This window comes from Balaenoptera borealis, assembly GCF_965194805.1.
Source record: "Balaenoptera borealis genome assembly, chromosome: 11".
NCBI lineage: Eukaryota > Metazoa > Chordata > Mammalia > Artiodactyla > Balaenopteridae > Balaenoptera > Balaenoptera borealis.
In genome coordinates, this window is record NC_138868.1 from 36,888,422 (window position 1) to 36,902,392 (window position 13,971).

General features: G+C 48.7%; 1 protein-coding gene across 1 annotated transcript in view; it reads right to left on the reverse strand.

The window, feature by feature from the left end:
• SLC6A5 (solute carrier family 6 member 5) overlaps nt 1-13,971 on the reverse strand; it is a 58,798-nt gene that overhangs the window by 29,802 nt on the left and 15,025 nt on the right. Inside the window, exons 5-7 of the mRNA XM_082342535.1 lie at nt 12,725-12,866; nt 9,448-9,580; nt 1,691-1,825 (exon numbers count right to left, since the gene is read on the reverse strand). Coding sequence (XP_082198661.1) covers nt 1,691-1,825; nt 9,448-9,580; nt 12,725-12,866 — 410 coding nt within the window. The remainder of the gene's footprint in view (nt 1-1,690; nt 1,826-9,447; nt 9,581-12,724; nt 12,867-13,971) is intronic.

Sequence of the window (13,971 nt, forward strand, 5' to 3'; positions counted from 1 at the left end):
CCGGGGAAAAGGCAGTCAGGACAAGATGACTTTGGCACCAACATAAATGAGAAACATACGTCATTTGCACTGGAAGCCAGAAAGGCAGTAAATGACCTGGGAGACTCTAACTTCATTCTAATCAAAGCAGAGGAACTCAACAAGCAATGTACACGTTTCATGCTTGCAAGCCCTACAATGTAAAACTATACAGAAGGGGAGAGCCCTTTCTTTAGCTGGAAACAAACTCAAAAAAACAATTTGGAACAGCAAAAATATTCATGGATACAAAATGAAAACCTTTTAAAATTGACATTCCCCCCATAAAATAAAAAATAAAATTGACATTCCTAAAGATTACAACAATTTACTAAAAATCTGAAATTCTGTAGCCCCTCATCAAAGTAAAGCAAGCTCTGTGCCACAGCTCAGTGGATTTTACAGTGCCACTTCATTCTCGAACTTGGCTGACAACACCGCTTGGTCATCTTGGTGATTTTTTTTAATTGTCCTCATCAAACTCCAGAAAGCTACTCAAGAGTCTGAGCTATAGATTTATATGATTTGATATGGACTTCCTATCATTTTTATAAATTAAAACTGGTTTTTAAATTGTGCTTAACGTATGCAAAGAGAAAGTTCAAGTGTGTGCTGGCAAAGTCTGTACCACAACCTCCATTCTCCCATGCTCCTTACTAACAAAGCTGTGGTTTTATTTAAAGGCAGCCATCCGTCCAGCCAAATGGCCACCTCCCAGAATCAAGGAGAGGTGCAGCTGAGAGGAAATCATATGACTTAGTTTCTGGCCAATGATGAGAAAATCAAGTGTTATGTGGAATTTCTGGCTTTCTCCTCTTTTAAAGAGAAGGAGGATGCCTATCTCTATCTCTTCCCTCACTGCTTTGTGCCACTTGGAATGCTGACATGATGGGTGGAGCTCTGGCAGCTACATGGCAGCTACTCACTGAGGATGGTGGGGCAGAAAGACAGGAACCTGGGACACCATGGAGCCACCCAACCAGTGCTTGACTATCTACCACTGGGCTGCAAATGAAATAAACTTTTGTTTAAGCTGCCATTATCTGGAGGTTTTTCATTATGTGCAAACTCAATCCTAGTTATGCTTTCTTAAAATCTTCTGGAAAAGCAGATTTTTCTTTAAGGTGAGAAAATGCATTTCTTATTAAACAATCACCCCCTCATGTGAAGTTCTGGGGGTTGGGAATTTTAGAGTAAGATATGCCTGTGCAGAATATGCCAAGAGAAAGTATAAGTGTGTGCTGGCTCTGTGTCGGTGTGCCAGAAGTATTCAAATCTGTCTGAGCCCTTTAAATTATAATTGCTTGCGGTTTGCCTAAGTGCTATTATTTTCCAACCAGCAAAACTCCATTTCCAACACACTATAATTAGCAACAGATAAGTGGCATGAGGTGGCCCAAAGCTATTAAGGGAATTTCATTCTTCATTTCAGCCTCGGCAGCCTCCCAGATGTAGGACAACTATTTCAGGAATCTGAAACCCCCAGCTGCTCACTTCTCATTAAAAACTTCCTGAGTGTGTAACGTTTCAAGATTATCAGGAGTTTGGCAAACAGTGAGATGCCCTGTGGGCGGAGGTCTGACCCCTTCTGCTAAACAGTGTCCTGGAGCGGGACCCAACCCTATGTGCCGTTCCCCCCACAGGCGTGTCATAAATGAAATCAGAAGCCCACCGTGGCATCCGTAAGTTTCTCCCACTTAGGGGTGATGAAGTACCAAATCCCAGCGCCAGCTCCAGGCAGGGTAACTCCTCGGATGAGAAGGATCACGAGTACAACATACGGGAACGTGGCCGTGAAGTACACCACCTGGAAAAACCACCGACACGGCGGCAGGAGTGAGCAGACACACAGGATGTGACCCAAGGAGCATCAACAGAGGCAGAGTGTGATCTGCCACCCGGACACAAGTGCCTGAAAGGCTAGTTTTCCCCAAACTCTTCCAGGTCTGGGGACACAAGGAAGGCACTGGGACCAAAGGTGAATCAGAGAGAGCCAGAAATGAAGTCTCGAGGGGGACACCCAAGGCTGTGGGTTGAGTCAGCCTGCAGTGCAGAAGTGGACAACTCCCTAAGGACCAACTGAAAGAGAAAGGTTATGTGCCCCCCTCCTCCTTAACGCCTAGCCCACCCTCTGCTTCAGGCCCCAAATCCCACCATTAGAGATTAATTTCTTTAGCTTAAGTTTTCCATCCTTGTTTATATACACACCCTAAGTGAGACAGCCTAGTGACATGAGAGAACCATGATCTTAGAATTAGACATATTTAGGTTCAAATAAAATCACATCTCTGGCCCTGAGTAGCTATGAGACTTAGGTCAAGCTAATCAACTCTCTGAATCTCAGTTTCTGCAGCTGTAAACTGGGGATAATAGCACGTTTCTTAAAAAAAATAATTGAGGATTAAATGGGCCCCTAGCACAGCATCTAACTTGTAACAGATGGTCATTAAATGCAGTTAAGTTCAACAAGCATTTATCACGGCCTACTATGACCTGGGAGCTGTGCCAGGGCTTAGATGCATAAAGGTGAAGGAACTCAACCTCAGAGACCCAGAGACAATGTCTGAATAATGGGCTAAGCAGTTCCAAACAGGACACCGTGAAGTCCAGGGGAGGGCACTGGGCTCAATCCAGGAGGTCACAAAAAGATGCATGGAGATGACGCATGAGTTGGATCTTAGAGGCCAAGTGCAACGCAGAGGAGGTGAGGTGAGGTGGGAAGGTGAGGGAAGAAAGTGGGAAAGGCAGGGGTGAGGGCGAGGCCCTAAATTCCCTAGGAGCACGGCACACAGTTGAGGCTAAGAGCAATGGGGCACTAGAGACATGGGAGGAGACAGGTCGTGGAGGCCCTGAGTACCAGCCAAAGGAGGCTCCTAGATTCTGCACGAGAGGGAAGGACCAGAGCCGAGAAACATTTGGGAAATATCATCAGCAGAACTTGGGGGCTGTGGTTGAATGGGGATGAGTGAGAGGCACCTTCCTTATCTGTCAATCAAACCTCAGAGTGGAGGAAGGGCTTGGGACCAGGATTCAGTAGACAGAGAGAAGAGCAGACTGGGAGAGCTTGGGCTCTGCACTCCCACGGGCCTGAGTTCAAATCCCAGCTCCATCACTTATGAGCTGGGCCACCTTGGGAAGTGACTTAACCTCACTGAGTCTCAGTGTCCACACCTGCAGTGGCAATAACAAAAGCATACTCCTCACAGGGCTGTTGGAAGAGCACAATGGGACGATGCGTACGACATGGAACAGGCCTGAGACCCTGGAAAGAGAAGTGCCATTTCTGTTTTGCCAATGACTCACCAGTCCTAAATTTAATAACCCTGGCAACCCTCAGCTCATAAGCCAGTTACATCCCAAAAGTGCATTAGGAGACGCTTGGAAGGATGAGGCTAAGCTCCTGTCCTGGACCACGAAACCCTCCCTCATCCACAGGATGGGCATAGACAGCCGGCTGAGCACTGTTGGTTCAGAGCCCCTCTGTGCTCACCCACAGCCTTCCATCCTGGGGAACACCTGCCTCCGGGAGGGAGATAGAGTCCCCATCACACACTGGCTGCACAGACCCCATGGCCTGACAGGGGCTCCGGCCTGGCAGCGGCTGGCAGGCGCTGGGATTTTAAGAGATGAGAACTGATTCAAGGACTTGCAAAGGATGGATTGAGGGAAAGTCAGGGTTGAGATGAAGATAAATCTCTCGGGGTTACTTATTAACCCAATAAATACACACATATGCATACATAGGTACACATATTTTTGAGCATCTAATATGTTCCAGGCACATGCTGGGGAGGGTGGCTGGGACGATGGCCATAATAAAGGGGAGGACAGGGAAGGCCTCACTGAGAAGTTGCCCAGGACTTGAAGGAAGTGAGAACGAGCCAACTGGATATCTGGGAGAACATTCCAGACAGAGGGAACCGCTGGAGTAAAGACCCTAAGAAGGGAGTGTGCCTGCCTTCTAGGAGCAGCCAGGGGCTGGGCAGGGGCACAGGCGGGAGAGGAAGGCGGGGGTAGGGGTGGAGGCAGGGACAGATCCTGCAGAGCCCTGTGGGCCCGTGTGGGCGGGGAGGGGACGGGGAACTGCTGCAGGGGTTTGGGCAGAGGAGTGACACGATCTCACAGTTTAGCCGTCACCGGCTTGCCACGTCACGTTTACACTGCAGGGGCAGCGGTTAGGAGGCCACAGCAGCGATCCAGGCAAGGGGCAGCAATGGCTCCATGCAGGGTGTTTCAGGGGAGCTAGGAGAAATGATCAGAAACCGGATACACCGTGCAGGAAGAGCAACAGAACTTCCTGACCAATTTAATGTGGAGTGAGCGGGGGGCGGGGAGGGGGGAGTCAAGGGTGACCCCCAAAGGTTGTGGCCTCAGCAGCTGGTGGGCAGAGGTTCTGTCAGCTGAAATGGGACAGGCTGCAGGTCAAGGAAAGATAAGGAGTTATTTCTTCCTCTAAACCCAATTACTCGTCAAGGCCAAAGTCTTCCTGTCTACAGACCAGAGATGGGCTGGTCTCCTCTTCTCGGCACTGCTGCCACCACCGACCAGGAGCCCCCTCCCTGTCCCCCGGGGCAGCAGCCCCCTTCACTCTTTGCCCTGAGGCACTGGAATCACCAGGGACCATGAGGGGGGGCTCCCTGCTCCCTCCTACCCCCCCTAAACCTGCTTCTCTCCTTCCCCTTAAGTGAAACCCTTCCACACACAGACGGTAGGAAACCCAAAGGCATCTGACGTCTCAGGAGAAAATCACCCACCACAGGATAACCCGGGCTGTCCTCCCAGCTGTCGGATGGGGCTGGGGAGAGGAACGCTACAGGGCCGGGCGGGGCACCGCCAAGACAGCAGGGGCAGGGTGACAACTAAGGGATATCCTCTTCACCTCCTGACCATGTGGAGCTGATGGGAGATGAGGATGGAAGGAGGCAAGGGAGAGGAGATGACGTAGATAGTGGGGTCCAGCAGGAAGAAGACCCCAAGAGTGGCACCAGTCTAACCGGCTGAGACGCTGCTCCCGTTTGAGTGCGGGAGACAGCCCATTTCTGGAGTTCCCTCCATAGATCAGATCTTTGCAGTCCCATTTTACAGAGGAGGAAATGGCTCAGGTTAAGCCTCTCACAAAGGGTTAAATATCTCACTCAAGGTCTCCCAGCTGGACCCAAGATCCAGACTTGAAGCTTTCTAACTACAAAGCCTATTTCCATTACCTTTAATGCCACTCACTGGGCCACATGATCAGAAATGTGTGAGGCAGGGAGGGGACTAGAGTGAGGCAAGGGAACACCCGGGGTGCACAATTTAAGGAAGCACTCACTCTCATGGGGCCGAGCCTGAACATGCAGGAAACTGAGAGTGAGTGCCGCCTTAAATTTCAAACCCTAGGCACTTGCTTGCCTCACCAGGTCCGGCCCTGGTATGTGGAATGGTGCACTCACTTTGTCAGTGGGGATTGCGGTGAACTGAAAGGGCACACAGTTTCATTTCGAAATCCTGGGTATGCCTCCAATGTGAGTCAGGTGTTAGGTGTTTGTGGAGGTTTCTTCACAGCTAGTTCTCCTGTGTCATGGGGGCTTCAGAATGCACCTGTTTCAGGATGGACTGTCAGCGGAATTAAACTTGAACAGTAATGAATTATACTTGGCAGGAGTGACAATGACGAGTTGATCTGAGCCTGCTGGCCTGACACCTGGCAGCATCGTCCTCACAACGGGAGCCCTGAACAGGTGGTAAGGCCACTGCCCCCACCCCAGCCAGTGCCAGCTAATTAAGCTAGCTTTGTGGCCTTGCCATAACTCTCAGGCACAGCGGCCCCTGAGGTCAGATGGGCTGCATTTGACCTTCAGACTGCCTGCTGGTCGCCCCTGCCTCTGGAATTCTAGCTGCTCAAAGGGAAACTCAGGTCTCATAGGAAGCAACCGGCCACTCTTGTCACCTAGGGCCCTGAACAAAAGGAACTGAGTTTATCTTGCTGCAACAGAAGAAGGACATCTCTGTTGCTTAGAAATGACAGTCTTGGTGGAACTTCGATCACAAAGGAGCCTGTCATAATGAGGTGTCGCAGCCGTGCTTCCAAACAAAGCTCCATGATTAATGTCTGCACAAGCCAGGGCAGGATAATAAACTGGGATGCATTATTTCTGGTGGTATTCCTCATTAAAAGAAAATTAATCATTGATCCCTAATTGGAAACCTTTCTCAATGAAGCAGAAAGATAACTTAGCAGATCTAAAAGGAAAGCCTACTTGCTCAGGGCTACTCAAAAATCCCCATTTCAAAGAGAGAGAGCCCATAAAATCTAGCACCAAGGATTAAATTCTAAATCAATGCCAAGAACTGATTCTAACACCATCCCCCCAAAATTGCAGACTGATAAGCAAAGAAGGATCTTAGAGAATATTTATTTTAACCCTTGAATTTGCAGATGTGAAAGATGGGACCCGGGTGCCTCCTGGGACTTGCCCAGCTGGCAATGACAGCTATTGACAGCAGGATGGGGTAGCAGTGCAAGGGTCCTGATTCACAGTGGAGGGACTTTTATCCACCCAGATGCAAATGACGGCTCCAGAATTCTGCATTTCCATCTATTTCTAATAGCCGCTCCTTGGGAGAGGATGTCATGTAGTGGAAAGAGTCTAGGCTTTAAAGGGAGACAGACCTGGGTTCAAATCCCAGCGTTGCCACTTACAAGCTGTGTGACCAGGACTTCCCTTGTGGTCCAGTGGCTAAGACTCTGCGCTCCCAATACAAGGGGCCTGGGTTCCATCCCTGGTCAGGGAACTAGATCCCACATGCTGCAACTAAGACCCAGCACAGCCAAATAAATAAATAAATAAATAAATAAATAATTTTAAAAATAATAAAGTATTCGGGTGTTTGTGAGTAGGTTATATGTAAATACTACACCATTTAAAAAAAAAAAGCTGTGTGACCTCCGGCAATTTACTCTACCCTGATGCGCCTCAGCTTCTCTATCTATAAAATGGAAAGAAATGTCGTTACCTAGCTGGTTGTTGGGCAGACTGAATGCACTAATGCAGGTAAAGTAGTTAGCAGAGTGCCTGGCACACAGAGTGTTCAACCAAGTTCCCTTTCTCTTTTCATTTTCCCACCAGAGCCACTGCTTTCAAGATGTCAGCACGGCACAATATCCAATCAATACATCAGTCAGTCATTATCACAAAAATGAAAAGAGTTAATGTCAATTAAGAACTGACCATATGCCAGGTATTTTATATATATATATATATATATATATATATTCTCTCACCTAATCTTAGAACAGCTCTATGAGGTATGTACTATTATCCCCATTTTACAGATGAGGAAACTGAGGTTCCAATGGTTAAATAGCTTGTCCAGAGTTACACAACTAGAAAGTGATCAAGATGGGATTTGAACTCAGACAGGTCTGACACTAAAGCCACCAGGCCGTCCTTCCTCATGTCACCAACAAGGCTGCTGATCTGATCCTCCTCACCTAACACCTCTTCTCCTGCCAATCACACCTTCTAGCCTATCCTGCTAGAGACCTGTCTGGCCACTCGATTATGGTTGAAGGTGCCCTCTCTCTATCTCTAGCTATACGTGACGGTCCTGCAGTTCGATTTTGGCTGAGCAAAGGCATGGTCCCTCTTGCTAAACAATCACCTGGGTGGCCCTTTACTGCCACGCCAAGCTGAGTTCCAAGTTACGGAAGGCGAGGAGCCCAGGAAACCTCAGGACTCACAGGGCGTTACTGTGAGGGTCATGCTAACATTTCCTCATCTTCCTGTTGCCCTAGAAAAACAACTGCTCCAGTCTCATAATACTCATTCAGAGCTAGCAGGGTCCTCAATCCCAGCTCTCATTTTACAGAGGGGGAAACGGAGGTCAGAGAGGAAAAGTACCCCCAGCTCACCCAGCAAGTGTTCCGACAGAATCATGTTAGAGCCAGCAGGTCTTAGACATCACCCAATCCAATTGCCTTCACTTTAGAAATGAGACAACCGAAGGCTCCTGAAATAGCTAAGATAAAGAAAATCTGCTTTCCACTTATTGGCTAAATAAATAAAAGCTAAGGGCAAATCCAAAGCTCAGCCAGGTTTCATCGTCCAAGCAGAGATGTCCCTACACAGAAAACACCATGGAAGGGCTGGGGGGCTAGAACCCAGGTCTCCTAACCCCCAGTCTGGCTCTCTCCCCACCTGATGTCATTTAAGGGCACCACTGGCTCAGGGGACCCTGACCAAGCTGCCAGAATACACCATTCAGGCCCGCGTGGAGCCAGATTACATGGAGGGCACCAGAAAGAATTGTTATCAGAAGGCCCTCGTGAGCTTGTCCATGCGTCCGGGGAGAAGACAGACCGCTCTCTGTGGCTGATGGGTGCCAGGTGTGGGTGCCTGGTGGGGCCTGTGAAGCAGGCCTGGGAGGTGAGAGGCGGCACGGACCCTCACCCCCGTGAGGCCGGATCCTTCCAAACGGGTTGCTTGCTATTGTGACCACAGTAAACCCTGGCCTGGACGACTGCACCAAGCCAAACTCCACAACCTATGGTCTCAGAGTCCACCGTCACATTCTATTCCTTGGGCCTTAAAGACATTTGGGGTTTCATGCTGAGACATGCAAATGACTCTCCAGATGATGAACTCGTATTGGCTATCATCAAAGTGGTTGGTTAACCGTTTCATGGCGGTTTTCTAAAGCGGCAGGAAGATGAGGGGAAAACACTGGGACCTTTACCACAACATCCAGCGTGTCCTGAGGGACCCTGCACACCGTGCCTGCCGTGCCTTGGAACGGAGCTTGGGGTGGGGGGTCCCACCACCTCCAAAGGACCTGCCAAGCGACTATCTGGCAAGAGGGGCCAAGCACGTGCTCGACCAAAATCCCGCGGGCAGGACTATCGCCCTGTCATGCTGGGGGCACGTGCGGTGGGAGAGTGTTGGGATGGGGTTGGAGAAAGGGCACGAAAGGCGGAGAACACGGTGGTCAGAAGTGAGGAGAAGGAATCCCCTGCACAACTTTGATCTCCTTCCAGCTTCCTGGGAGGAGCAGTGACTGAGCTGGCAGCCAGACCAAGAAGCAAAAAGCCGGCAGCACCAGTTCTAGACTTTCGGGAGAGATTGAATCATATCGGGGAATGCCATCTGCTGAATGAAGGGCCCCCAGTAGGGAAGGAAGGAAACTCACCACAGAGCCCCCGCCATCCACGAGGAGCCCTGAGTACAACTGTCTCAGTTAACCCTTAAAACCTCCCGGGGAGAAAGGCATTATTATCCCATTTTACAGACAGCAGTGCAGTCACTTGTCCAAGGCCTCACAGCTACTCAGGGACGAATCAGAATTCCACCCACGCCTCCCGACTCTCATCCCAGTGCCCTTTGGCTGCTCTGTGACACAAACAGCCCTGGGGGTCCCAGAGCTTTCTCTCAGATAAATACAAGTTCTTACTTTTCCTGAGGTCTTGATTCCTTTTGCCAGGGATGCATACACAATCACCCAAGCCAGGAAGAGGCAGAAGGCTAGTGGCCACCTGATCTCGCCAGGATATTCAATCCCTGCAGAAATCTTCAGCACAAAGTACCTATGAGTTGAAAGGAGAGAAAAGGGAGGGGAGGAAGGAGGGGAAGGATGAGCTGGCGGAGGTGACAGTCTGCAGGCTTTATCTTCCTGCAGAGCCTCAGACAAAATCCCGGCATCCCCACCCTCCCCATCAGGGACCTGATCAGATCAGGCTGTGAGGGATTTGCTGATCCGGGCTCCCTCCCACAGCTGTCTGCGGTGAGACCCACTGAATTTACCCTGCTTTTAATTAATTATGGCCCTAAAGGGGCTTCTCTGGTGGCGCAGTGGTTGAGAATCTACCTGCCAGTGCAGGGGACATGGGTTCAAGCCCTGGTCTGGGAAGATCCCACATGCCATGGAGCAGCTAAGCCCATGCGCCACAACTACTGAGCCTGCGCTCTAGAACCCGCGAGCCACAACTGCTGAGCCCACGTGCCACAACTACTGAAGCCTGCGTGCCTAGAGCCCCGTGCTCCACAACAAGAGAAGCCACCTCAATGAGAAGCCTCCACACTGCAACAAAGAGTAGCCCTTGCTCACTGCAACTAGAGAAAGGCTGCACGCAGCAACGAAGACCCAATGCAGCCAAAAATAAATAAATAAAATAAATAAATTTAAAAATACATATTATGGCCCTAAAGGACCTACTGTATTAGCACAGGGAACTATACTGAATATTTTGTAATAACCTATAAGGGAAAAGAATCTAAAAAAGAATATGTGTGTGTGTGTAACTGAATCACTTTGCTATATACCTGAAATTAACACAATATTGTAATTCAACTATACTTCGACTTAAAAAAAATTAATTATGGCCCTGGGTGGGCTCTGAACAAGGCTATGTCAGCTCCACCGTCATCTGGAGCTGCCCCAGGAGCAGTGCAACAAATCCAACAGCATCGGGGGTCCTGGTGTAGCAGCCCCCGGAATGGGCATTATGGAGGTTGTTGTCTTTACATAAGGACACATCACTAACAGAAACTCTAAACTGTCAAGGATGATTTTTGTGTGTTTCTGTGTTGTTCTACTCTTTTATGAGAATGTATCCCAATAGTTTTTGTACAACTTTAAATTTAAAAATATCAGTACAGAGTCATTATGGTAAAAGAATTAAAAATGCTGCTGTGCATTTTAGTTCAGGTTGTGATGGGCATGTCCCAGGGCTGAGGTTGGCTGAAATGTAAAAGCAGGGCTGGCTGGGCCTTACTCAAGGAACATATTCGAAGACAGACAACCAGCCGCAAACAGAAGGGGGCTGGCGCTCATCTGCAGCGGCTGCTGGCACCTGTGTGTAAGCTGAAGGTGGCGACGCCCGCATCCCTGGCTAGAGGACGAGCAGCCAGCCTCACCCCCGGGGAGAGGAAGCAGCTTCAGAGACCATGAGTCATGACGCCAGATGCGACGATCCCCTCAACTCCGTAATAAAGTCACACAGCCTGGATGAAAGTGTTGTGCGTGCAGGTGGGTGTCTTTCTGTGACCTGAACCAAGGGCCAGCCAGCATCCAGACTCTACTGGACTGCAGACATGACGGCCGAGTGTCCTGACCTCCTGAGGGAAGCGAAGGGGGCAGCACCCCTCCGGCCAGCTAGCCAGCGACACTGTGAGAGGCTGTTTTGCGGTTCACGAGAGCAACCTGGAGCTCTTTTAGTCTCAACTGCTGGGGCAACCTGGGCTCTACAGTAGAGTAGAAGTCACCAAGGGTGGAACCGGCCTGGGCTACCAAACCTTAGGGACCATACTTCTAAGCATTGAAAAGGACCCCCAACCCCACAATGGGTAGGCCATCTAGCCAACAATTCCACGGCCCCTTGGCCATCTCAACTACTCCATGATTTAATAAGGGATATTGGATGGGCCCCAAGAAGCTCCTGATAACATTCCCTCTTGGAAACTAAGACTGGTCCCAGAGGATTAGCAAAGCCACCAAAAGCAGATTTGCAAAACACTTTATAATACACCTGACCACATGGATTATGTGATCAGATTTCAGCCCACCACGAGGTCAGACTCCTTTCTCAGAGTTCAGGGTGAATCAAGGCCCACCCTCACTGGTCCTACGTATTCTTCAAAGGGGGTTATTTCTTCATTCAGCCTAAGTGCCCCTTCTGTTCTACAGGAAACATCTATGTGCCCTCTTAGTCCACAGGAGAGAAAGCTTGGAAGAACTAGTGGGAACAGTAGTAACCACTTCCTACTATCTAAGTAAAGGCCACAAACCAGGGGCCCCCTGATACATGCATTTTACATGACCCCAGTGTTTCATTTGAATTAGTGTGCTAACATTTAAAATGGGAGAGACACATAAAAACTCCTATTTTATTTCCAACTTCTCTTGTAAAATGGAAGCTCTGGCAGCACTGCCCACATTCCCATCAGACAGGGGTCAGTTGGAGCTGAGCATCAGCACCCTCCCTTATACTGGGCAGACCTCCCCTCCCGTTAGCCACAGTCCCCACCATTCTCTATCGTCTTACCTCTTCCTCCCTGCCCCCAAGTACATTTGAGTTTACAACCCCCGACTTAAGGCCTAGCTAGAGAACATTATCTACTCTCTGTTGAACTCTGTCTCCATCTACCTCCCTTATGAAATAATTCCCTGAACGTTATTAAATCTTCCTGTGGTGGCTGAGGATTTCCTAAATCCCTAAACCTCAATCCCCAATGTCTGGCAAAATGGATGAAGAAAGTATAAAACTAAGACAGAACTGTTTTTTTAAAAAAAAAAAAGAAAAGAATTAGTTCTTCTTTAAACCAAATCACTGATCATGATTTGTTTCCTGACTTTCCTGAATTTTTGTCTCTCTTCCCCTTACAAGTGCAGAAGGAAAAAAAGAAAACAAGAAAAAACAAAAAACAACCTAGTCAGCTGAAGGTCTGCTTAGATCACATTGGAGGAAGGTTTTGCAATGTTTTTGGCATCAACATCATGAACTACAGCAGCACCAATTCTGTTCCCACCAGCATTCAGCCAACTCTCCTCTCCAGGCCCACAGGGCACAATAACCCGCTCCCAGAAGCCAGACCAGGGAAAAAGTCTTCCTCCCTGAGCATCTGAGTAGGTAGGGAGGGTACAGAGGGAGGCAACCCATCCCTCTAGTCTACAAGTTGGATAGTCACTAATTCACTGGGTTTCTCTTAGAAAAGTTTTTTAAAAATCTTACTTGAAATACTCTTCACTCCCACTGACAAACGTCTTATTGGCCTGGCTGGTGAAATTAACCATTGTCAAGTTGGGATAGGCCGTCATGCAGAAAGTTGAGTTCTTGATCTGTATTTTGGGATGGTCACTGATCACACAGGAATCTGTTTAGGAGAGGATGGAACGAAAACACAGTGAAATCTGTACAGAAAATAGACACGTGTATCTCTCTAGCAACTTAAAAACAAAAGCCAAACATATTTGCCAAATATTGCAGAGTAACTTTGCGAGGGTATTAACTGAGCAAAGCTAGATGCAGATGAACCCCAAAATTGTGTGCTATTAATCCCAGAGCCCCCGGTACCCCCCAGCAGTGCCCGGTCCCGGCAACGACGGCTCTCATTTCTGGAGCGCTCTCTACACGCCAAGCACTTTACATGCATTATCTCACCTAAGGCTCACAACAGCCTGTGCTGTGGGTACTATTGCCTCCGTCTTTCAGATGAGGAAAAAGGCTCAGAGGTTAGGTCATTCTACCAAAATCACACAGCTAATGAGGAAGAGAATCAGGATTCAAAGCCAGATCGTTATGACTCCACAAAAAATAAATGGCTTGCAGAAATGAATTTTAATCAGACATAAGTAAAACTTCTGAAGGGCTCTACCACAGAAGGCTTACTAATAAGCCCAGCTTGAACCCACTGCTTGGCACAACGGCTGACATACAGAAGTTCCCTAAGATACGTGTGCCATGTGCTTTCTGCACACTCGCACGTGCTCGTGAGCCTGCAACAGGACTGAACACATTGGTTCTCAACTGGGAACGAATTTGTCCACTAGGGGGCACTTGGCAATGTCGGGGGACATTTTTAGTTGTCATATTTGGGGAACAGGGTGGTACTGGCAACTAGTGGGCAGAGGCCAGGGATGCTCCTAAACATCCAACAATGCACAGGACAGCCCCACAACAGAGAATTATCCAGCCCAAGATGTCAACAGTGCTGAGGTTGAGAATGCCTGACCTAGGCTGGGATGGGAACAGGGAACTAAGCAGGTGAGTCTTAGCATGTCGGTACTGTGCTGGACGCTTTACCAATTATTATCTTGTGGAAGCCTCAGAAGACCTGGGAGGTGCCTATGATTATCCTCATTTGAAATAGGAAGATACTGAAGCCTTTCTGACCACATCACAATGTTTCTATGATCACTTGATGGATATTTTAGATAAAGAGTCCACCAGGATTAATGCCAAAGGATATTAATTTATAA